The 25,971-nt window shown below is 44.5% G+C and overlaps 1 protein-coding gene across 3 annotated transcripts in view; it reads right to left on the reverse strand.

Annotated features, from left to right (window-relative positions):
• The window catches only part of ATP9A (ATPase phospholipid transporting 9A (putative)), a 148,638-nt gene that overhangs the window by 116,641 nt on the left and 6,026 nt on the right, over window positions 1-25,971 (reverse strand). For all 3 annotated transcript variants that reach the window (XM_064276221.1, XM_064276222.1, XM_064276223.1), the window contains exons 2-3: window positions 3,441-3,585; window positions 626-739 (exon numbers count right to left, since the gene is read on the reverse strand). In XM_064276221.1, coding sequence (XP_064132291.1) covers window positions 626-739; window positions 3,441-3,585 — 259 coding nt within the window. The remainder of the gene's footprint in view (window positions 1-625; window positions 740-3,440; window positions 3,586-25,971) is intronic.

Consider the following 25,971-nt stretch of genomic DNA (forward strand, 5'->3'; position numbering starts at 1 on the left):
TACAAAGGAAGCAGGCAATAGGTATGTGTTGAAATAACACATGACAGAACAGCTGACTGACTAAACAAATGAATGGACGGCACAGGCTGTTTTGATCCTAGTGGTATACAAGATGAAACCTCAACATTAAAATCTCAGGGATTCCCAACGTGTTGGCTTGAGGGCGTCTTCTCCCTTAAAAAGTCACTAGCCTATTCAAACCAAAACTATCCCCTGAGGTCACCTTTTAGGGAAATAACTTTTGGATTGGCACACAAAATAAAGGACATTAGCTGTGACTACGTGGCTCCATTAAAAAAACATCTATATGAGACCAAAAGGTCAACAATTACTCCAAAGCAAAGATGAGAAGGCAAGGAGGGCAGGAAAACTGGGGTACTGGAAACAATGTAATAAACAGATGTTGACACATTGTGAAAAATGTAACTAATGTCACTTAATAACTTGGGTAGAAATTGTGAAATGGGAACCTAAGATGCTGCGTAAACTTCCACTGAAAACACAATCGATTATTATTTAAAAAAAAAAAGTCACTACCATATTCCAGACACTCATGCAAGAGAAACAAAGAAATCCCTGCTTCCAAGCCTCTGAGGTTACCGAAAAAGGATGCCGACTCACTCACCAGGGGGACCCAGTAGGTGTACAGTGCGCCGAGTCTCATTTCAGGTACAAACTGGGAGCAGGCGAGAAGCAAGAAATAGAGGTTGAAAAAGTACTTGAACTGGTTGAACAGCACCTGGAAGGCAGAGGGGGAGATTTGAGAGATGTGTGACATTCAGGGCTTTGCCTGATGGGGTTTAGCAGGTTTAGAGACAAGCAATATTTAAAAGAATACCTGCAGAAGATTATGACTGACAGCACAAGCTTAAAAATGTGCATATGTTGTTTAGCAAAACACATAACATAAAGAAAAATATAAATTATAAAAGTAAAAAAAAAAAATCAGTAATAATATACATGGATATCATCAACACTAAATTTCTGACACTGGTTCCCTCCAGGCGGGGAGAAGGATAAAGCAGGGGAAGGGCACCAGGGAGCATCACCACAATCTGCCATGTTGTATTTCTTAAGCTGTATAATTTGTAAGTACAGGTAAGCAAACAAAACCTGTTGCCGACGAGACAATTCCAACTCACAGCACCAGGACAGAATTGCCCTGTCAGGTTTCCTAGGCTATAATCTTTATGGAAAGCAGACTGCCACATCTTTGGTGGGTTGGAACTGCTAACCTTTTGGTTAGCAGCCAAGCACTTAACCGCTGTGCCACCAGGGCTCCCGTATGTACAGGTAAACCATTAAAAATGCTGTTTAGGAAGAGGTTTTAGTAGGAAATGCTTATGCTGTAAGGTTGAATCAAAAAATCACAAAATAAAAAAAAAAAAGCTATACCCATAAAATGATGTCAAGGCCATAAAAGAAATACAGTAGAATCCTATCCTGAACAGCAGCTGGGTTCTGGCAAAGGTGTGATCACCCCTACCTGCTCCCTCCATTTGCCTTCTCCCTGGGGGTGAGACTGATGCCTCGTGGCTAGTTTTAGCCAGTGGGCTATGAGACGAAGTGATGTGTCTCTTCAAGGCTAATGCAGTTAAGAGCTGGTGTGCTTTGGTCACCTTGTTCTTGCCTTGCCACGTGAACGGCTTGGTGGCCATGTATTCCAGATCACAGAGCTCTTTCAGACTATACGTGAATGAGAAACAAACCTTTTCTTGTCTTCATAGACTGAAATTTTGGGGAGCTGTGGGTTGAGACAACTAGCAGTGAGTATGGTCAAAATCACCCTTAAAACAAACATCTAAATTGATCTTAAACTACAGTATAGGCAGTCCCCAGGTCAAAAACGTCTGATTTATGGACAACTTGTACTTAAGAACGACTGCCAAAAAGCCTATTATATTAAAAATTTGAGTTAAATACAATGGTTTGTAATAATGAACACATGCACTACCTTATGATGCTCGTGAAAACACTGTGTGGCTTGGGAGTGTTTCTTAAGTGCTCTGTATGCATAAAAAGGTAAAATAAATACTATACACTACGACAAGGAGCCCCGGTGGTGCAGCAGTTAAGAGCTCAGCTGCTAACCAAAAGGTCAGCTGTTCAAATCCACCAGCCACTCCTTGGAGACCTTATGGGGCAATTCTACTCTGTCCTGTAGGGTTTCTATGAGTCAAAATTGACTCGACGGCAATGGTTTTTTGGGGGGTGGTTTTTATACAAACATTTGACTAACTGACACTAAATAAGAACCGTCTGTACCTGTTCTGACTTACCTACAAATTCAACTTAAAGACAGACTTAGGAGTGGATCTCATTTGTAACCCACTGACTGCCTGTATAGTATATCTGTGTGTCTGTATTAACACTCAGTATCTCCCACTGCCATTCTTTTCCTTACAGCATTGGAACCGACTGCTGCACTGCTCCATGTGTTTGGAGACCAGGCTGGATAAAAACAGGTATTTAATTTATGTGTTTGAGGGAAGGTTTACTGAGCACATGTACCTGGATCTGTACAAATTAATGTGGGAATGCTATAACTCCAGAGTAAAACAATAAGTAAAACAGAAACATATTAACAAAAATGTTCATAGGAATTCCCTCCCTAGACGATAGGATTACAATTTACCTTTACTTTTCTTATATCTCGTCTTTTCTATATTTAATATATTTGTTGTTATTGTTAGATGCCATCAAGTCAACTCCGACTCATAGCAACCCTAGGTACAACAGAATGAAACACCACCCGGTCCTGTACCTTCCTCACAATCCTCGTTATGTGTGAACCCATTGTTGCAGCTACCGTGTCAATCCTTCTCACTGAGGGTCTTCCTCTTTTTCGTTGACCCTCTACTTTACCATGATGTCCTTCTCCAGAGACTGGTCCCTCTTGATAACACATCCAAAGTACGTGAGACAAAGTCTCACTACCTTAGCTTCCAAGGAGCACTCTGGCTATATTTCCTCCAAGACAGACTTGCTCAGTCTTCTGGCAGGCCCATGGCATATTCAATAGTCTTTGCCGATGCCATAATTCAAAGGCATCAATTCTTCTTTGGTCTTCCTTATTCATTTTCCAGCTTTCCCATGCATATTACAAATTTAATGTGTCTCATATTAAAAATATAAAATATATTTTAAAAATCTCTTAGCACTGCATGCTTTTCCTTTTGATGTTTTGGATACAATGCTAAGTCCCCAAAATATCTTTTTCCCACTAAATAAACAAATAGAAAGTTATTCTAATGGACCAGGTGGTGTCTCACAGCCTTGCAGAAAGACACCTGCCCCCTCCAGGTGCTCACGAGAGATGGAGGACCAGTGGCTAAGGAAGCATGAGAAGACCCAGGATGTTTGCAAAACATCTAAAACTGGTGCCATGATATATGTTTCAGTGGGAAGGAAAAAAGGGCGTGGTCCCTGCCTGTACTCACCCCAGGAAGGAAGGTGAAGAAGTTATACTTCTGGTTATTGATGACATTTCGAGGGTACCTCTGGTCCCTTTTCTCCGGGTGTCCCAACCAGACCGTGCGGGGCCTGGGCTCCCCTCCACCACAGCATCTCAGCCACTCGCAGCACCTGTGGGAAAGATAAGCCCACATCGTCAAGGCCACACTCACGCCAAGGCCACACCCATACAATCAAGGCCACGTCCACATTTGTCCACTCTTCCAGGAAACATGGATCAAGAATGTTTTTCTCTAAAATGTCTTCACTCACTCAGGACCACATGTAGGGCTTCATCCTTAATCCTTACTGGGGTGGGGAAACAGCTGTGACTGCTAAAAACGTGTGGTCCAATTAAAAGATGCTTTTCTCCAAACCCAACTCATTCATCTTAAAATGTGGGATTCATTTGAAAACAATAAGATTTAAGTTTAAAAAGGTAAATACATAGCCAGGACTATTATTATCCCAATTGTACAGAGGAAAAAGGGAATAAATAAAGCACCCATGTTTACAGGGATGTGAGAAACAGTCGAGGCTGGCCTTGAACTGAGCCTATCTTTTCTTCCATCACCTACTGGCTTTCTGCCACCCCCCACTGTCCAAAATTATTACCTAATGGGTGGGGAAAATATCTCCACCCCCGGCTCTCATTTTCAGCACACATTGGGTGAACAAATTAGAAAGATGGTGCCTCAGAGTCAATATAACCTGGAGACGGGCCAGCCTGCCTGACCGCAAGCGCCTACCTCCACCTCGCTCTTCCAGGAAAGCGGCTGATTCCCACCCACCTGCCCATCCCAGGTCACCTGGGAAACTCGACTGCCCTGGCAAAACAAAGCTGCTCTGAGAACCCTCAAAAAAGAGGCAGCTTAGACCTTAGGAAAACGTATAAACAAGGCAATTTGCAAATAACAAGTCCCCTTAAGCGCTGCCACGAAAAGGGCCAAGTTGACAGGTTCATGTCCCTGCTGCAGCACGCACAGGCGGGATGGAGAAACCGGTCATGCCGGCCCCTGGAGACTTTGCCAGCTGAAGTGAAACCAAGCAGATGAGGAGATTATGACTTACATGACTACTTGTCCACCGAGGACCCTCCTTCCCCCCGCCTCCTGCAGGCCAGGCCCCAGCCGGTTGTGAGGATCCAGGGCCAGGCAAACAAGATCCTTGCGCATCAGTAACCTAAAGATGAGTTAGCCAGCTGGCCACCTGTCTCAGCCGCTCAACATTTCCAAGAGGAAACACAATGCTCCTTCTTAAAAATAGCATCTTTATTCCAGTAACCAGTGCACTGATAAGGGCAGGTTTCACTTCTAGTAACTCGTTCCTGCTGGCCCCCCATCTAAGTTTGGGCAAAGGCCAGGCAGAGACAGGCACACAGGCCTGGAGGAGCCTAACTCCTCCTCCCTGTCCCTGCTTCAGGGTGCAGATCACCACCCTGGCCTATGGTGGCCACTCAGGTGTGAGGTAGACACTTAGGTATGAATAAATTTAAGTAACACGGAAGCAGGAGGGAGGGAAAGGAGGAAGAGATAAAAGGAGCGGAAAAAGGGGAGAGAGGGAGTGAGGGACAATAAAGAGAGGAGAGAAAAGACAGACGGCAGAGAAGGAGAGAGGAAGAAAAGGAGGCAGAGGGAGGAAGGGAAGAAGGGAGGCAGGAAAAGGAGAGAGGCAGCAGGGGAGAAAAGGAGGGAGGATTTGACAGGAAACACAGCACTCTATTTGCAGAAATCATCCTGATGGTCCTGACTGACCCATCAGTGAGTAATTCTCTTCCCATCCTGTAACAACCCTGTAATGATGGATCCCGTAGCTGTATTTTCTAAAACCCATAAAACCCGTTGCCCTCGAGTCAATTCTGACTCACAGCAACCCTATAGGACAGAGTAGAACTGCCCCATAGGGTTTCCAAGGACAGCCTGGTGGATTTGAACTGCCGACCTTTTTTGGTTAGCAGCTGAACTCTTAACCACTGTGCCACCAGGGTTTCTGTATTTTCCAACAGAAGATGGAAAATGAATTTGAGAGGACCACATACAGTCAGGTTGGTTGCTTACATGATTTTTTTCTATTTTTGTTTTAGCAGAAGGTTCCACACATCAAGCTACCAGGTTAAGCTCCCAGGCCAGGACTGCAGGGGCAGGTTAAATAAACAGGAACCATCCAGGAAGTGGAATTCCCAGCAGCCTGTAAAGGATGAGGGAGAGCTGTATGCCCTAAAGTCGTCCCATTTCCAACATACGTTAAATCAAAATGCAAGGGGCTCATGTGTTTTCGAGTAGAAACGTGCTCCACTAGGTCTTCAACAGCTGTGATCGCTCAGCAGTAGATCACCAGCCCTTTCTTCGAAGGCACCTCTGAGTGGATTCCAACTGCCAACCTTTTGGTTAGTAGCAGAGTGCTTAACCATTGGCACCACCCAGGGCTCCTTTGTTTGAGCATTAGTATGACTTAAAAACAAGTATACCAGGGTTGACAGATGAGTATTCAGTATTGTTTCTTTCAAAACAACTACCATTTTTCCAGTGTGCAAATTCTGCTTTTGGAATTGTCTTCAAAGACTCAAAGACTGGGGATTCATTCATCTTTTTTCACACATTATGATTCAACAAATATTTACTGAGTACCTAAGAAGGTGTAAGTACTGTGCTAGAATTTTAGGGACACACTAATGAAAAAGAGAAAGTCGCTGCTCTTAAGTGTTCAAGGAGCTTAAAGAGGAGACAAACAGTAAACACACAATTATGACTCAACATTAATAAATAAAAGTGTGTGTCCTTTGGGTGCAGATGTTTTGTTCTCTTAAACCAAATAAATGCCATCTGGACTAAAAAAAAAAAAAAAAAAGCAGGGGCTAAGATTAGGAATCAGGGACTCAAACGGATGCTTGTACACCAATGTTCCCTGCAGCCCTTGACTCACAATAGCCAGAGAGCAGAAGCAACTCAAGTGTCCATCAACTGATGAATGAATAAACACAATGTGGTAGAAACATACAATGGGGTAGTGCTCAGTTGTAGAGAGAAATGGAGTTCTAATGTATGCTACAACATAGATGAACCTTGAAAACACTATGCTGAGTAAAATAAGACACCAAAGGACAAATATCATATGAAATATCTAGAATAGACAAATACACAGAGACAAAAGTTGATTAGTGGTTACCAGGGGCCGGTGGAGAGGGAAATGGGGAATTACTGCTTAAGGATACTGAGTTTCTATTTGAAGCAATGAAAATTTTTAGAAATGGATAGTGGTGACAGTGCACAACATGCCGAATGTAATTAATGTCACTGAATTATACTGTGGGGTTTACATGAATTTACCCAAAGGATTGGTTTTTGCCCTTGGATCCTGAGATATAGCCTCTAAAACAGTGGAATTTCCCCAGTAATCAAAAGTATCTTTGATAAGGCTCCAGACCATACTTAACCTAACAGGTTATGCTAATCACCTTGTGATACCAACTGACCTCAAGGGAGAGGGGCTGGAGTTTGAATTATGTAATGAGACCCTCCCCCCATAAAAGCTCTGGACATGGAAGCTCCATGGGCTTCCTGGTTGGTAAAGACATCTGTGTACATTGGAGGGTAGTATGTCCCTTTTGGGAGCACAGGAGCTCCACTTTGGGAATCCTCCTAGACCGTGTGTCTTCTTTATTTATCTTTTTGGATGTAATGATATAGTAATCATAAGTACACTGCTTTCCACAGGTTCTGTGAGTCGTTCTAGCAAATTATCGAACCTGAGAGAGCAGTGAGAGCCAATAGGTCAGAACTGCGGGGGAATGGGGACCCTTGAGCTTATGGCTGGTGTCCTGAGAGAGCAGAAAGACCCTTCAAACTTGGAGCCAGCAGGTCAGAAGTGAGGGTGTCATGGGGACTCCCAAGCTCACAGTTAGCAGCTGAGGTCTGGGGCAGACCTGGCAGTCTGGAGGGCTGTGCCCTATAACCTGTGAGGTCTGACCTCGCCCGGGTGGTCAGGGTCAGGGGAGGAAGTGCTGCAGGTGCAGCTGGTGTCAGCAGAAGCAGCAGAGAAGCGCAAAGTGGATGGTTGGTACTTTTCCAGCATATATAGCTAAAAAGGGTTGGAATGGCAAATGTTACATATAGTGTACCATGATAAAATTAAAAAAAAGGGGGGGGGGGCTGAATGTGTGTTTGGGGCACCACTCTTTGCATGAAAGCAAGAGGACACACACATAGACAAATGCTTCCAAGTGCACAGAAACTCTCCCAGCCAGCTGGCGACACTAGTCCCCTTTGGGGATAAGAAGGAGGAAGACCTTGTCTTGCATATCCTCTAGTAAGATCTGAATTCTTTACGTTGTACATGTATCATCTATTCCAACTAAGTGTTTTTGTTCTTTTCTGCTAAATTCACAAGTATTTGTTAAGTAGCCACTTGGTACAAAGAACTGTCAGGTTCTATGGGGACCCAAACCGAGTCCCTGGGTGTTGCAAATGGCTGATGCACTCAGCTGCTAACCAAAAGGTTGAAGGTTTGAGTCCACCTAGAGGTGCCTCAGAAGAAAGATCTGGTGATCTGCTTCTAAAAAATCAGTCACTGAAAACCCTATGGAGCACAGTTCTACTCTGACATACATGGGGCCGAGGTGAGTCAGAATTGACTCAATGGTAACCGGTCTGTTGGTGAAAGGTTGGCAGTTTGAACCCACCCAGAGGCTCCAAGGGAGAAAGACCTGGTAATGTGCTCCTGTAAAGACTGCTGTTGTTATCACTGTGTGCCATCGAATCAAATCCAACTCATAGTGATCCCATGTGACGGAGCAGAACTACCCCACAGGGTTTCCTAGGCTGTAATCCTTACAGGTATAGATCAGATTGCGAGGTCTTTTTTCCCCTGGAGTCACTGGTGGGTTCAAACCCTGACCTTTGGGTTCCCAGTAAAGCACTTCACCATTGCGCCACCCGGACTCCTTCCATAAAGATGACAGCCTGGAAACCCCAATGCGGCAGTTCTATTCTGTCACATGAGGTCACAGTAAGTTGAAAATTAACTTGATGGCACCTAATAACAACAAACCATAAATGGAAAACTAGAATCACTTGCCACAGCTAGAAGGTAAATATCAAAATCAGCACAATGAAAAGCCAAACATTGTTACAAACTCCAGCTGGATACTGTGGCCCCCTGCTCTGAGCCTGCTGCCCTGCTTTCTCCTCCTTTACTGCAGGAACGTTAGCAAGTGGATGGTGCTAAAGAACAGCCCTCACAGGGTTAGAAATAATTGAAAGAAAATCAAAAAAGGACATGACTGTCTCACTAAATGTCTCACTGTGATTTAATTTGTGCCCTTGAATTATTTACACTTTATCACTGCAGCCTAGAGCCACGGCCCCTCTGCACTTTGCAAGCTACTATCCCGAAGGAGAAACCTTGGGCTTGGTGTCAAATTTACAGTAAGTAGCCAAATTCCCCCACATCTGTCCAAACAGAAGAGGTGGCAGCCCCGGTCCTTCTCCTCCACTGGATTTATCCCTGCAATTCTCTTCCACTGGCGGCTGCCGCCACACCGTTTGTCTAAGGGATGGACTTCAGCACCACCCCTCCGGCCCCCAGAGGGGCAGCTGCCCTGGCAGTTATGGCCGCTGTCACCTTGGTATCGTGGATGGCTGCTGTTGCTTCTTAACACCAAACCGAGCTGTCTGTCACTTCCCTGTGACAAAGTAACTTCTATCCCACATTCTAGACAGGCTGGGGAGAGAGGCTAAGGCAGAATCCCTTCAGAGTGAGAAATTAATGAAGACTCTGAAATAGAAACAAGCAACAGGCCCAATTTTAAAAGACCAGGACCACATGGGCTAGAGCAAGAACTCCGCTTCAGTAGAGACCTGGATACAAATCCTAGCTCTGCTCCAGGCTGGCTGTGTGGCTTAGGACCACTCACTTTTTTTTTTTCTCTTTTCCATTTTAAAGTTTATATCTTATCTGTCTTTTTTACTTCTTTTTTTATTGCATTAGTTAGGAGTCCTGGGGAAAAAAAAGGTTATATAACAGCACTGGTAAGGCATTTTTATCGTGACTGGGGCCTTAACAGAATTGCTCTAGTGTTTTACTCTCAAGGATCACGTTCGTTTTGTTTCCATAATCAGCATGTGTGAGGTGTAAGTTAAAGACAATAAAACGCACACATTTTAAGTGTAAACATTGCTATGCTTTCATAAATATATGCATCATGTAACCACTACCCCAATTAAAACACAAACCTATTCAGGATCCTAATGGATCGGTTTGCAGTATGGCTTCCTACCTCCAGCCCTAAAAAAAAAAAAAACAGCCCTAAGTAACTACTAATTTGGTTTTAATCATAACAGATTTGTTTTGCTTTTTTTTTTTTAAAGCGGTAAATATACAGCAAGGAGCCCTGGTAGCACAATGGTTAAGCACACAGAAGCTAACCAAAAGGTTGGCGGTTCGAACCCACCCAGCAGTTCCACCGGAGAAAGACCTGGCGATCTGCTTCTGTGAAGATTACACCCTAGAAAACCTATGGGGCAGTTCTACTCTGTCACACGGGGTAGCTAGGAGTCAGAACCGACTTGAGGGCATCCAACAACAACAGATATATAAGTAACAAAACATGTCATTTCAACAATCTTCATGTGTGCAGCTCAGTGACCTTAAATACGTTCATCTTGTTGTTTAACCATCACCATGAACCACTCCTGATTTTTTCTATCTCCCTTCCTCAATCTTCTTTGATCTTCATATTTTCTTACATATAAAAGGACAACAGTAAGACCTGCCTTGCTGAATTACTATATTAGAAATTTTATGCATAAAGGGGCCTAGGACAGTGCCTGGAATGTAACAGGCATACAATTAACAGTAAATATTACTTCTCTTGAGTTATTTTTCCAGAGTAAACAACTAGCAAAAGGAAAGAACTTTCTCACCTGTTGATAGCCAAGAGCTATTCAACTAGGTTACGATGCAAGGCTGAAAACAATTCAGTTTGCACTGATTCCAATTCTAACCACTTAGAGAGAAAAGCCAAAATGGATTCTGTCATGATTTTACTCTAAAACAAGTAAAGGTTTTGACAGCCCATAGCCTGTTGATCAATGTGCAGGAGTCTCAGGAAATCCTGCTGAATTTTGAGGAAAAAGCAAATATCAAGGGGGAAACGCCAAGGGAACAATGTTTCTGAAAAAGGTAACTAACGCAGCAAGGAGTTACCCCCCATGGAAATGATCGCCTGGGAGCCTGGCCACTGGCCCAATCAGCAGGCACTCAGTAAATATTTGGTGAATCGCCTGCGTGATGCACAATGTTTTTGGGAAGCTAGTCCAGGAAGTGACAGTCTCAATGTTGACAGCAGGGAGATCGAGGAAAAATGTAAAAAAAAAAAAAAAAAGCAATACAGAGAAAAATAGTCTACAGTAGTGGTTCTCAGCAGGGGGCAATTTTGCCCCCCAAGGGACACTTGGTGATGTCTGGAGACATTTTTGGTTGTTACACCTGGGGTGGGGGATATTCCTGGCATCAAGTGGGTAGAGGCCAGGAATGCTGCAGGCATCATACAGTACACAAGACTGCCCCCTATGACAGAGAATTATCCAGCCCCGTATGTCAACAGTGCTGAGGCTGGGAAACCCTGCAGCAGCGCAGCACTGGCCGGTTCATTCCTGCGATAACGGGATGTTCCGTCTGTACTGTCCCATCCAGTAGCCATTAGCCACATGAGGCTGTTGAGCACTCAAAATGTGAAACTTACTTCATCGATTTAATTCATTTAAATAGTCGCGCATGTCTAGCAACAACCACATTGGCTAGCAGGTCTAGAGGGTTGTAACCTGAGGGGAGGTGGAAGGAGTGGCAGAAAAGGTATGAAGGGAAATTTTTGCTCTTTCTTCTAAATACATCTAAGTGGCTAGATTTTTTTTTTTTTTTAATTCTTGCTGTTAGGTGCTGTCACGTGGATTCCAGCTCATAGCAACCCCATGTATAACAGAAAGAAACACTGCCCAGTCCTGTGCCATCCTCATAACTGTTTCTATGTTTGAGTCCACTGTTGCACCCACTGTATCAATCCACCTCATTGAGAGTCTTCCTCTTTTTTGCTGACCCTCTTCTTTACTACGCACCATGTCATTCTCCAGGGACTGGTCCTTCCTGATAACATGTCCAAAGAGGAGGTAAAATCTGAAGTCAGGAAGGATACAAAGAAGAAAGCTAGTTCACCAAAGTCTGAACGTGCGTCTGGCCTCAGTTATAAATCACCTTTTGGAAAAAGCCAAGTCAACATGGCCATTTCTCTTTAAATGTAAAGGTCAGACCCTCTGACGGGGCAAGTTCACCTAGAGGAACATATCCTACCGAATGCTGGTGGCAAAGGAGCAGAGAGAATTGCATGAGGAAGCTCCCAACAGCAATATCATAAAGAACAAAACCTTGGAAATGGCCAAATGCCCACTGCAAATGGATCTCCAGGCAATAGACCCACAGCCATTACAGGACCAAGGTGGAGCTATAAGAGCTGGCAGGGGAAGACCGCCAAGTGATCAGGCAGGGGAAATCATAAGGCAAAACGATATGATTCCATTTTTTAATAAAAAATTATGTTAATATATGCATGAAGGAAAATTCCTGAGAAACAAATCCACACCCCCAAACTGTTAATGCTGGTAAAGAGCCAGGAAAGGGGCAGTCAGGGACATTGAGAAACACCTCCTTTCCCCATGTCTCCTGCCTCAAATCTTTCCCTCCTGGGCCTCCTGCTGCTCAGCAATGCGGGGGATTCCTCTTATGCAAGTGTGACTCGCACGGGATGACACATGCCACCAGGAAGCCTCTCCCTTCTCTGACTCCAGCTCCTTCCCTGCTCCCAAGGAGACCTGGGCAGCCACAGCCACTGCTACAGCCTCACTCCACCTTGGGTGTCGTGGCCTTTGGCACTGAGACAGCCCCAGGAGGGCCCGGGAGATGTTTCCAAAGGCACTTAATACTAGAGGTTCCTTGGAAGGAGTTTATCTCTAGAAACAAGTAGTAGAGGTCCTGAGGGCCTCGTGGGGACAGCCCAGGTATGCAAGGGCACTCATCAGAGAGCATGCTCACACCTGTCCTAACTTCGCACCTGTCCTAACTTCACCGGCACAGGGGAATGCTACTTTGGGCTCTAGCAACTGCACTGCAAATCTCCTTTTGCAGGGAAGCCAGACATTACACACAGCTTACCCATTGCTGTCAAGCTGATTCTGACACATAGTGTAGAGCAGAACTGCCCTATAGGGTTCCCGAGGCTGTAATCTTTACGGAAGCAGACTGCCACATCTTTCTTCCATGGAGGAGCTGGTGGGTTCAAACCACTGCCCTTTTTAGTTAGCAGCTGAGTGCTTAACTACTGCACCACCAGAGCTCCTTACAAGCAGCTTGGCCATGAGAAACCACACGTAGAAAGCCTTTCTTTTATTCATTCAACAAATACTTACTGAACATTTTCAGACTCCCAAATATATCTTACATAACTACCCAACACGCACCACAAAGAGGTTTATCCAGTATACCTACATGTGTCTACTGCGATCCCCAGCGTCTGATGGGGGCCACATGCCCCTCAGCCTTTGCCCCCTTTTTTCCTCCCTCTCTGCCCTTATCACACATGAATAAACAGGACAGAAAGCATGGGGTTTACTTCCTTCTCTCTTATTTTAAACTTTCCCAATCCCATCAGCATGCCCCAGGCAAGCACAAAATAAAAATGGTAGGTATAGAAGGCCATAGCCTTACCCTGGAATATGGGGTCATTAAGGCAGTATTTCGTTCTGTTGTGCACAAGGTCGCTATGAGTTGGAATCGACTCAGTGGCACCTAACAACATCAACAACAAACAGCCCTGGTGGTGCAGTGGTTGAGCGCTTGGCTGCTAACCAAAAGGTCCGCAGTTCAAATCTACCAGCCACTCTGTGGGAGAAAGATGTGGCAGTCTACTTCCATAAAGCTTAACAACCTTGGAAACCCTACAGGGCAGTTCTACTCTGTCATATAGGGTCACTATGAGTTGGAATCAACATGATCGTAATGGATTAGGTTTAGGTTTTCAGGCTTATATGGGTTCCCTGGGTGATGTAAATAGTTTGTGCTCAGCTACTAATCAGAAGGTTGGCAGTTCAAATCCACCCAGCAGTGCCACGGAAGAAAGGCGTGGCAGTCTAATTCCATAAGATTACAGCCTTTGAAAACCCTGTGGAGCACAGTTCTACTCTGACACACATGGGGTTTCCATGAGTTGGAATTGACTCAATGGCAATAGGTTTGGATATTTTTTGGTAAGGCTTATCCAGGGTGTAACATGGCAGAGCCCTTCCAGAAAAAAAAAAAAAAAAACAGAAATCCACTTGGTAATAAGCAGTCCGAGCTTGTGAACACCCAAATGTTCTATTTAACATAGTGACTTGGGAATCTTGTCTATGAAAACTCTCCAAGGTGTAGGGAAAACTCTATGTATCAAGATATCCTCTGTAGACTACATTATAATTCATAGCAGCAAAATGGAACTGAAATAAAATCACTTACTAGCCACCCAGGAGCCCTGGTGCCGCAGTGGTTAAGAGCTTGGCTGCTAACCAAAAGGTCAGCAGTTTGAATCCTTGGAAACCCTATGAGACAGTCCTGCTCTGTACTATAGGGTTGCTATGAGTGGGAATCCACTCGATGGCAATGGATTTGGTTTTTCATTTTTGGAATAGGCATTCAATAAAGATACACACGAGAAGGAATCATGCCTAATTTAAATAATTCTAGCTACTGCATTTTTAACTTTTCTGTAACAGGGATCATAACTTTTCTATAACAAGAATTATTATTTTTATTATGGGCAAAAAATAAAACTAGCATTTAAAGATCGCATGCGAGGCCCCAGCATTGGGGAAAACTCTAAGGCAAAGGTTCTCCGGCTGAGTAGGTCATATCCTTCCTGAGTCCCACCGGCCCTCTCCAGAGCAGATGGTTGGGCTGAGCAGCAAGACTTAGTCCTGCTAGCCCCTCCTTCCAACACTTGGTACAAAACAGCCCAACACTACTCAAAAGGACATTAGGGACCATCTGAGGAAGGCCCAGCCCCAGTTAGTGCAACTGCCTGGAAACATTAGGAAGCACAGTGACACAGCTTTTTTGATGAGGCCACTAAGTGCCAGGGAGGACCTAATGGGGTATCTTCAGCCAAAAAGCAGATATGGGATCAATTTGAGATCTGTAATACAGCTCTCTGACAGGAAGCAAGTAGCTGCTTCTGTGGCTAATTCCTTGCAGTAATGGGCTATGGGAGAGAGGGAGTGAAAAAAGTGTATTATATACCTTATATATCTGTGTATTAGAGGGTTTAGTCTCTCTCCTCATTCTGCCTCCAATACCCAACACAAACCTTCCCTGAGAGCCCACTGTGTGCCAGTCCTACCGCTCAGCTCCCTGATCAATCAATAAGGCAAAGCCCTTGGGGTTATTAACATTTCAGAAGAAAGTGAAGGGTGCTGGAGGCCGGCAGACCTGGCAGGAGCTGTGAAAGGCTCCCATTCTTCACTCACCCATCCATGCGATCAGCAAATATTTGTTGAGCACCTACTATGTGCCAGTTTTTGTGCTAAGCTTGGGGTACATGTGAGAACAAGACAAACATGGGCACTGCTCTCAGGGAGCCTGGGTTCCACAGGTGGGCAGGTAGGGAGAGAAAACAAGTGAGAAAGCAAACAAGAGCATGTCATTCAGTGAGAGGTGGCTCCTTTAGAGTGGGCAGTCAGGGAAGGCCTCTCTGAAGAAGAGAAAATTGAGCTGAGGTCTGTAAGACAAAAAGGAACAAATCTATAAGCTGTGTGACCCAGGGCTAGTTATTTCACCCCTCAGTTGAGTGGTACAAATGGTTAAGCACTTGATATTAGCCAGAAGGTTGACAGTTTGAACCCACCCAAAGGCACCTCAGAAGAAGGGTCTGGCGACCTGCTTCCAAAAGGTCACAGCCTCGAAAGCCCTATGGAGCACAGTTCTACTCTGACACACATTGGGCCGCCATGAGTCAGAGTCAACTCGACGCTAACTAACAGCAATAAGCTTTGGTTTCCTGGACAATGGAAAAACAACAGCAGTCACATGGGGCCAAGTGAAGAAGGCAATCCACTCAAAACACCTGGGACAATGGTGATGGATCTAAGAAACCAAGAGAATTAATAACTGTAAAAATGATGTTGGGGCGGCATCTGACCTCCTCTAACTTCACAAGGGGGAAGGAGAATCAAGATCAACAGCCTATGGCTGGTTCCAGACATGTCACCTCTCTCCGCCGTCTTCACCAATTCTGACACCAACCAACCCTCCTACGGCACTATCTACTCCTCTGCTGGGTTCGATAATTCACTGCAAGGGCCACACAGAACTCACGGACCATACTCATGGTTATGGGGTTTACTAGGGAAGTAATAGTTACAATTCAGGCTCAGGGACACTCAGGATACAGTTCTTTCAATCAGGACAGCCTCTTCCCAGCCATGCCAGAGGCAGGCCTCTCCCTTGCCCTCGGCCTCTCCCCTGCTCAGGCAAGTGTTAGGAAGCTCTTTAAGCTCTGCCAGTAAGCACCCAGAGGCACCCCACTCTGCCAGCAAGCCCAAAGGCACTCAGTTTTCTCGCTCCATGGGCCGGGAAGCCCACTGTGCAGTCTCCTGTAGTCTTTCCTGCCACCGTTTCTCTGCTACTGCTTCTTGCCATCTTGTGCTACAGCTCTCTCTGCCTCCTGGCTCCTGAAGCTTCTCAGCCCAGGGATCCCGGGTCCAAAGGACTCACTCTGCTCTGGCTTTCCTTCCTTGGTGGTGGTGTGATCCTCTCTTCCTGCCTCTGGGATGGCTCATTTTAAGCCTAGCAGGATAGCAAAACCCACCAATCCCCTTCGAGGGCCACAGTTACCTTATTCACACATGGCGTAAAGACCATGGCGAGAAAGGCCAAGGTCCAGTGGACCACAACAACATTCCTACCAGACACATATTATGTGTCACCAGAACGTAAGCTACAAGAAAGCAGAGATTTTTGTCTCTCAGTGTTTACTGTGCCAGGGACAGAGTAAATATTTATGAAGTGAATGAATGACCGGATCAACGGTAGTTGTTCTTATTCTTCTCGCTGTTAGTTTTTGTTAACCTGTTTGTGAATGGATACAACTCTGCAATCTGGATACCCATTCAAATAGCTGACAGTCCTTTTGTAATATCCAAAAACCAAGTCTAAGATTCTCACCTGCGAGCCTTCTGCCCTGTAATAAGCAGAGCTCTGGTGTGTCACTTTGCAGACCTGGTCCATCCCACACCAGACAGGTGAGTTCTCCCAGGTCTGGAGGCCTCTGCCTCCCTCAACTTTCCTTTTGTTTTCCTCCAGAGGGACCGCATTCAGAACAGATGAGTTATTTATACAATGTCACTGGACGTCCGTGTAGGAACTGCTGAACTGGTGTATATTCTGCTGTATATATTCTCAACAAAATAAATCATAAAGAGCAATGCCTGCCCAAATTAAAATATGTATATTATTTGTAAGGTGAAGAAAAAAGAATTAACTTGTAGAAAAACAGGGAACTGGTTAAGTAAGCTAGGGGAGGTCTACTCAAAGAAATAATATGTTGCCATTTAAAATATCATTTACAAAGTATGCCACGATGCAGAAAATGCCTGACATTAAAATGTTACATGAAAAAAAGTAGAAAATAAAAACACGTGCTACATTGTTCCAATTCACAAAACAACGTACACACAGAAACAGCAGAAAACAACGTGCTAAAATGTAGTCATAACTGTGGTGGTTGTTTTTGGTAGGAAAGCAACACCGGAACTTCCTTTATCAGTTTTCTCTGTTCTCCACTGTGTCTTTAGTAAGCATGCACACCTTTTATCATTAAAAGAAAAAATACATACTTCTTTTTTTTTTTTTTAGTGTTGCTCTTATAATGTGAAGTACTCAACAACAGAGTGCTTGGTCAAACGGTGGAATCTGGAGATCCCCAGAAGGAAAGGCCGCTGTAACGTTGCCAAGGTGAGGTTCAGTGTTACAGTGACTTGGCTAATCTATATGTCTAAAATAATCTCAGATAAAGAATAGGAAGCCTCTTTCAAATAAATCAATCACAAATTAAAAATAAATTTCTTTCGATATCGCTACACTCCCATAAGAATGGCTGAAAGGAAAGAAGACAATACCAAGCATGGAACTGCTGGTGGGAGTGCAAACAAGTTCAAACACTTTGGAAAACTGCCATTTTCTACCACAGCTAAACACACATACACTGGAGGGCCCAGCAAAGCCACATGATTTGAGTACTAAAAGACATGTTCAAGAATGTTCACAGCACTGTGTCCCATGAGAGTCAAAACTGAAGCAGCCCAAATGCCCATCAAGAGAAGGCATAAAGAGATCATGATACAGACATACAGTGATAGTGTAAGGCAATTAGAACGAACAAACAGCCAAGCTCATGCAACACAGCTTAACCTCACAAATTAACACATGAAGTAAAAAGCCAGGTTCAAGCGAAGACACACTGCTTGATTCCATCTATCATGCTGCTGAGGGGGGCCGCACCTGGAAAAAGACCCAAGGGGGTTCCTGAGGTAATAGCCTGTTTCTTTATATGGTGCTGGTTACACGAATGTGTTCACTTTATGAAAATTCATCAGGCTGTGCACTTACGATCTGTATACTTTCCTTTGTCTGAATATGTATATATATGTGTGTGTGAATATTTATGTATGTATGTGTATGCATTATTTGATTTCATTTTACTTGGATCCACAATCAATGCCCATGGAAGCAGCTGTCAAGAAATAAAACAATGAAAAAAGAAAGAAAATAATGTATTGCCTTGGGAAAATCTGCTGCAAAAAAAGACCTCTTTAAAGTGTTAAAAAGCAAAGATGTCACTTTGAGGACTGAGGTGCCTCTGACCCAAGCCATGGTATTTTCAGTCACCTCGTATGCATGCGAAAGCTGGACAATGAATAAGGAAGACCAAAGAAGAACTAATGAATTTGAATTATGGTGCTTGTGAAGAATATTGAATATATCACGGACTGCCAGAAGTATGAACAAATCTGTCTTGGAAGAACTACAGCCAGAATGCTCCTTAGAAGCGAGAATAGTGAGACTTTGTCTCACATGCTGTGTACACGTTATCAGGAGGGACCAGTCCCCGGAGAAGGACATTATGCTTGGTAAAGTGGAGGGTCCGCATAAAAGAGGAAGACCCTCAACGAGATGGATTGACACAGTGGCTAAAACAAGGGGCTCAGACATAGCAATGATTGTGAGGATGGCACAGGACTAGGCAGTGTTCTGTTGTACACAGAGTTGCTATGAGTCAGAGCCGAACGAATGGATGGCACCTAACAACACAACAACATGCATTATTTAAACTCGAAAAAAAAATCAACCCTTCTATAAAAAAGAAAACAACAGGTGGGTCAAGTGATCTTATCTGCTTACTACCTGGTCTTTTCATTTCCTTTAACCAACTGCCTTTAATTTGGAGAGTGAAGAAAAAAGAAAAGAGGGGAGAAGGTTTACAGCTGCGGATGGTGCCATTGCCTCACAGGGCACGTGGGATGCCTTTTATATTTCTCCTAAAAAGAGAGATAGCAGCTCAGCTCCTGCCCAAATGAGCTCACAGAGAACTCTCAAGTCTGGACTGCCTGCATAAAACTGTCAAAAAACTCATTTACATCAGTTTAAAATAAAAGTTTGCTAACAACATCAAGAGATCCATCCCTGGCAAAATGAGATGCTTCCCAAATGCTCTCTTCATTACTAAATCAGAAAGCTAAACTCAGTGTCAAGAACAGAGTCCAAACAGGAATTTCTCACTCAACAGGTTTTCTTTTTTTTTTTTTAGAGGATGTTGTTGTTGTTGTTAGGTACCCTCAAGTCAGTTCCGACTCATAGCCACCCTATGCACAACAGAACAAAACACTGCCCAGTCCTACGTCATCCTTACAATTGTTATACTTGAGCTCATTGTTGCAGCCACAGTGTCAATCCACCTCGTTGAGGGTCTTCCTCTTTTCCGCTGACCCTGTACTCTGCCAAGCATGATGTCCTTCTCCAGGGACTCATCCCTCCTGACAACATGTCCAAAGTACGTAAGCTGCAGCCTCGACATCCCCTACTCTAAGGAGCATTCCGGCTGCACTTCTTCCAAGACAGATTTGTTCGTTCTTTTGGCAGTCCACGGTATATTCAGTATTCTCCAACACCACAATTCAAAGGCGTCTACTCTTCTTCGGTCTTCCTTATTCATCGTCCAGCTTTCACATGCATATGATGCGATTGAAAACACCATGGCTTGGGTCAGGCGCGCCTTAGCCTTCAGGGTGACATCTTTGCTCTTCAACACTTTAAAGAGGTCCTTTGCAGGAGATTTGCCCAATGCGTCTTTTGATTTCTTGACTGCTGCTTCCATGGCTGTTGATTGTGGATCCAAGTAAAATGAAATCCTTGACAACTTCAATCTTTTCTCCGTTTATCATGATGTTGCTCATTGGTCCAGTTGTGAGGATTTCTGTTTTCTTTATGTTGAGGTGTAATCCATACTGAAGGCTGTGGTCTTTGATCTTTATTAGTAAGTGCTTCAAGTCCTCTTCACTTTCAGCAAGCAAGGTTGTGTCATCTGCATAACGCAGGTTGTTAATGAGTCTTCCTCCAATCCTGATGCCCCGTTCTTCTTCATATAGTCCAGCTTCTCGTATTATTTGCTCAGCATACAGACTGAATAGGTGTGGTGAAAGAATACAACCCTGACACACACCTCTTCTGACTTTAAACCAATCAGTATCCCCTTGTTCTGTCTGAACAACTGCCTCTTGATCTATGTAAATGTTCCTCATGAGCACAATTAAGTGTTCTGGAATTCCCATTCTTCACAGTGTTATCCATAGTTTGTTATGATCCACACAGTCGAATGCCTTTGCATAGTCAATAAAACACAGGTAAACATCCTTCTGGTATTCTCTGCTTTCAGCCAGGATCCATCTGACATCAGCAATGAGATCCCTGGTTCCACGTCCTCTTCTGAAACCGGCCTGAATTTCTGGCAGTTCCCTGTCGATATACTGCTGCAGCCGTTTTTGAATGATCTTCAGCAGAATTTTGCTTGTGTGTGATATTAATGATATTGTTCTATAATTTCCACATTCGGTTGGATCACCTTTCTTGGGAATAGGCATAAATATGGATCTCTTCCAGTCAGTTGGCCAGGAAGCTGTCTTCCATATTTCTTGGCATAGACAAGTGAGCACCTCCAGCGCTGCATCTGTTTGTTGAAACATCTCAATTGATATTCCATCAATTCCTGAAGCCTTGGTTTTCGCCAATGCCTTCAGAGCATCTTGGACTTCTTCCTTCAGTACCATTGGCTCCTGATCATATGCCACCTCTTGAGAAATGGTTGAATATCGACTAATTCTTTTTGGTAAAATGACTCTGTGTATTCCTTCCATCTTATATCGATGCTTCCTGTGTCGTTTAATATTCTCCCCATGGAATCCTTCACTATTGCAACTCGAGGCTTGAAATTTTTTCTTCAGTTCTTTCAGCTTGAGAAACGCTGAGTGTGTTCTTCCCTTTTGGTTTTCCATCTCCAGCTTTAGAGAATGAGGTATCTTAAAAGGGCAATATGAGATGTGGCCACTTGTAGTGAACTCATTCATTCCCTTAGTCCAGTGGCTCCCAAACAGGGAAGATTTTGCCCCCTAGGGGCCATTGGCAATGTCTAGAGACATTTTTGGTTGTCACAACTGGGGGGGGGGGGCCCGAGGTGGGGGGCACGTGCTACCAGCACCTAGTGGGTAAAGGCCAGGAATGCTGTTAAGCATCCTACAACGCAGAGGCAGTCCCTTATAGCAGAGAATTATCCAGTCCCAAGTATCAGTAAGGAGCCCTGGTGGTACATCAGTTAAGTGCTCAACTGCCAACTGAAAGGTTGGTGGTTTGAACCTACCCAGCAACTCCATGGGATAAAGACCTGGTGATCTGCTCCTGTAAAGATTACGGCCTAGGAAACCTTGTGCAACAGTTCTACTCTGTCACACAGGGTCACTATGAGTCAAAAATTGACTCGAAGGCACCTTACAATGACAAGTATCAGCAGTGCCTGAAGTCTAATCTGACCAAGGCCAACTTCATCCAGTGTCACAGCAGACTGCCCAGTGGGGGGCGGGAGATCCTGCCCAGGCCCTGTTTTATAAGGGGACACTGTTCACAGGACAAGCGTCTTCCTTGGGGATAGCAGTCATCTCTGTAATTTCACTGTCCAACTCCATGGGGACAAATGGGCTCTTCCCGGGCACTGGCCAAACGCAGAGATCTGGGAGGAAGCAAGACACCCAGCCAGCCCACATTTCCCACCCAACCAGGAGCCTTTCTGTGAAGGCCAGAGTCCCTCTCCCACCAGAAACTTCCACAGGGCCCCTTCTGACTGTCCCCTCCCAGAATTCTCTCAAACTCTGTTTAGACAAAGATACAAGCAACAAGAAGATCCCCAGTCAACCTGGTAAGCTAATCATCATTTAATATCAGGTTTTTCATGGATAACTTAACAAAATATCATTATTTTACTATTGGCACAACTAGATGATCTCATTTATTTTCCCTTGTAGGCAATGACTGATAGATCATCACTTCCTGAATGCCAGTCATCCTTGGGGCATAGCCACAAACCTCATGAACTATAACATACGACACGTTTCCTTTAAACTGACTCCCTGATTTTGACTTAAATGTATTCTGAGAAGAAATTTATTATCACCACTGTAAAGAGAAAACAACCTTTAAAACATTATGCTGAGTGAGATAAGTCAAACGCAAAAGGACAAATATTGTATGATCCCACTTCCATGAAATATCTAGAATCGGCAAATGCGTAGAGACAAAAGAAGTTACCAGGGGCTGGAAGGAGGGGCAAATGGAGAGTTAGAGAGAGAAAGAAGAGAGAAAACAAGCATTACTTGGCACAAACATAAAGATCCAAAAAATAATTGCTTAATGTTTAAGTGTTTGGCCGTGAGTCACCTAAAATGAGCTTTGGTAACGTTTCCTGCAGTCCGACTTTAAACATACGTACCAATATTTCAAATGCATACCAGTAAGAAAAGAGACACTAGTTAATAAAATCAGCACCATCCTTAACTCTGTAGGTAAAAGTCGTTGACAAAATAAGTGACAACTAGTCTTTTTCTTTCTACATTAAACCATTCATTTTCTGCTTAAGTAGTGAAGGTGGGGACCCAGCATATCCACTTCCAAAAGCCATCAAGTATGGCTGGCCTCACACCCTGACTTTCCTCATTTGCATCTGGGCAAAGATATTAAAAGAGCTTTCTGTTGTGCAAAGTAATAGCCAAAGGTTCAAAGATGGACTTTTTGACACCTTGCTTCCTCCTTCCAGGGTGTTCCTGCACTACTGACAAAGGAGAAGTCAGAGGTCAAATGGACACCCTCTCTTGGGGACTGGCATGCCAGGTCTCCTCGAGCTGGCCAGCTGGAGTGTAGATATGAGAAGGTCCTGAGGAAACCCTCAGCAAGTCTGGCTCCCGTGTCCCTATCTACCCTTCAGAGTCCCTCTCTCAGTTTGTAATTACACATCCCATGGCATCGCCTGCGAACGCCACGTGGGCAGGACCGCCGAGTCTGACTTCAGTCCGTGCAGGGCAGTGTTCAGGGCAGGCCCGTGGCTGGAAATGGTTGGATGAATGAGTGCATCTGAGCTGGCCAAAGAGGACAAAGGGGCCCTTCCTGAGGGGCAGCTGCCAGGGCTTGTCTGACTGCTCTTATTCACGGGGAGCAAACAACTGCTTATGCAATGCTTCATTCCACCACAGAGACAGAAAAGTGCGGGGTCCTGGATGTCGCCCACCAGCACGACTCCAAGGACCGCCCCCCAACATACCCCTCTAGCTGTACTCCTAATACTACCTCCATGTCAGAGGAAGGACAATTACAACACACACACACACACACACACATATTTATAATGCTATATTCCTAATACTACCTCCAGAAACCCTGGTGGCATAGTGGTTAAGAGCTACTGCTGCTAACCAAAAGGTCGGCAGTTTGAATCCACCATGCACTCCTTGGAAGCCATGTAGGGCAGTTCTACTCTATCCTGTAGGGTCACTATGAGTCAGAATCAACTCAACAGCAACAGGTTTGGTTTTTTGGTTTTAATACTACCTCCGTCATGTCAGGAGGGACAATTAATACACACATTCCTATATCGCTCACGCGCCTATATTTTAAAACAAAAAACACTGCCATGAAGTCGATTCCAACTCATAGTGACCCTATATACTATACACCTAAAATACCACATGCTTATATACTATATATGTAATACTACCTCCATCATGTCAAAAAAGGGCATTTTAGCGCCACAAACTAGAAGTGACAACTGCAATAGAAAAGTTCAGACCTTTAAATAAAACATATCTGCATGAAAAACTCCCTACGTTGTCATTATTTTTCTTAGTTCACATAAACCGTAAGAACCGCACCACTGATGGATGCTGGTGGCCTGCCTCGGCCCTGTACCTGGAGGCTCAGTAACTGCAGAAGTTCTGTGTGGACTGGGATAGCGTCTACTGGAGTTAAGTTCTCTGTGGCCATTTTCTGGGCAGAGTTCTTCCTCAACTAGACCCTCTACAAAGTTCTACAAAGAGAAGCTAGTGTTACCCAGTCTAGGAACCCACAGGAAGCCGGTCCTACCCTCCAGACTGTGGGAAGAACAATTTCTGATGTTCTCTAAGGGTTTATATGCTAGCCTGCAGGCATCAAGCCAGATGACACAGGCACTCTTACTATGCCCTCATTTTATGGAAGAGGAAACTGAGGCATCCTGGGGATAAGGTAGCAGCCCCACATTCCCAAATCCACTGCTACTGAGTCAATTAAAACTCATAGCAACCCCATAGGGCTTCCAAGGCTGTCAATTTCTACGGAAGCAGACTGCCACATCTTTCTCCCACAGAGCAGCTGGTGGGTTCAAATGGCTAACCTTTCAGTTAGGAGTCAAGCACTTTAACCTCTGAGCCACGAGGGCCCCACATCAGATTGGCAGTAAAGTAGCAAAACAGGTATATCAACTTAGGTCTGATCTAAACTCAACCAGCAGGCAACCAAGCTGGCATACTGCCCTGCGTACTGAAAATTATACTCCAGAATATTCCTATCTTTTTTGTTTCTTTTTTTTAATACAGCATTTTACAAAATGCAACATATTGTAAACAACTGCCACTCCCACATTTTCTGTCCTGCAGCCACTGTGTAAAAAAAGAGAAAATAATCAGTTACTGGAGGGAAAAACAAATGATCAAACAGAGAAAAACAGTATAATGGGGGCAGAGCTGATCAAACGTCCTCCAGCTAGCAGCCACAGGTGCCCATGAAGAGACCCTGGACCATGGTTCCTGGTTTGGAGTCACACTCATCTGGGTTCTAATTCATGTCTGCCATTCATTTTCGTCCTTGACTAACTGTTAACCTTTCTGAGCCTCTGGTTTCCTTATCAGTAAAACAAGGATGTAAAAAGACCAGCATCAAAGGACAACTGTGTAGCATGAATGGGAAAACACTACTTCAGGGCCAAAACATTACAGATCTAAGTTATTAATGTTTCTCCCCCACAGTCAAGTAAGGAGGCACACACCCACGCCCGGACAGGGAACACAACAGAGAATCCCTGATGGAGCAGAAGAACAGTGGGATGCAAACCTCAAATTTTCACAAAAAGACCAGACTTAATGGTCTGACTGAGACTAGAAGGACTCCTGAGGTCATGGTCCCCAGACCTTCTGTTAGCCCAAGACAGGAACCATTCCCGAAGCCAGCTCTTCAGACACAGACTGGACTGGACTATAGGATGGAAAACGAGACTATGTGGGCAGCTCCTGTTTGGAGGCGAGATGAGAAGGCAAAGGGGGACAGAAGCTGGCTGAATGGACACAGGAATACAGGGTGGAGAGAAGTGTGCTGTCTCATTGGGGGAGAGCAACTAGGAGTACATAACAAGTTGTATATAAATTTTTGTATGAGAGACTGACTTGATTTGTAAACTTTCACTTAAACCACAATACAATAAATTCCCTGCTCTCAAGTGAAGTGTCAGCATGAGCCTTGAGGTGCCTCTGCTGCAGCCACCTGGCAGATGGCTCCTTGTCTGGGCCCCGCCCACCTCCATGAGATATAAAGGCTGGTGCGGGAATCCTGTCCCAAGGTCCACAGTACACACCTGTCTGCGTTCATGTCCTGCTGCTGCTTGTAACAAATTATCACAAACTTAGTGGCTTAAAACAACACAAATTTATTCTCTTATCGTTCTGGAGGCTAGGAGTCCAGCATGGGTCTCATGTGGCTAAAATCAAGGTGTCAGCAAGGTTGTATTTCTTCTGGAGGCTCCCAGGGAAAATCCCTTTCCTTGCCTTTCCCAACTTCTGGAGGCTGCCTGCATTCCCTGGTTTGTGGTCCCATCTCCCA

The sequence above is a fragment of the Loxodonta africana genome, chromosome 24 (genome assembly GCF_030014295.1).
Source record: "Loxodonta africana isolate mLoxAfr1 chromosome 24, mLoxAfr1.hap2, whole genome shotgun sequence".
NCBI classification, from domain to species: Eukaryota; Metazoa; Chordata; class Mammalia; order Proboscidea; family Elephantidae; genus Loxodonta; species Loxodonta africana.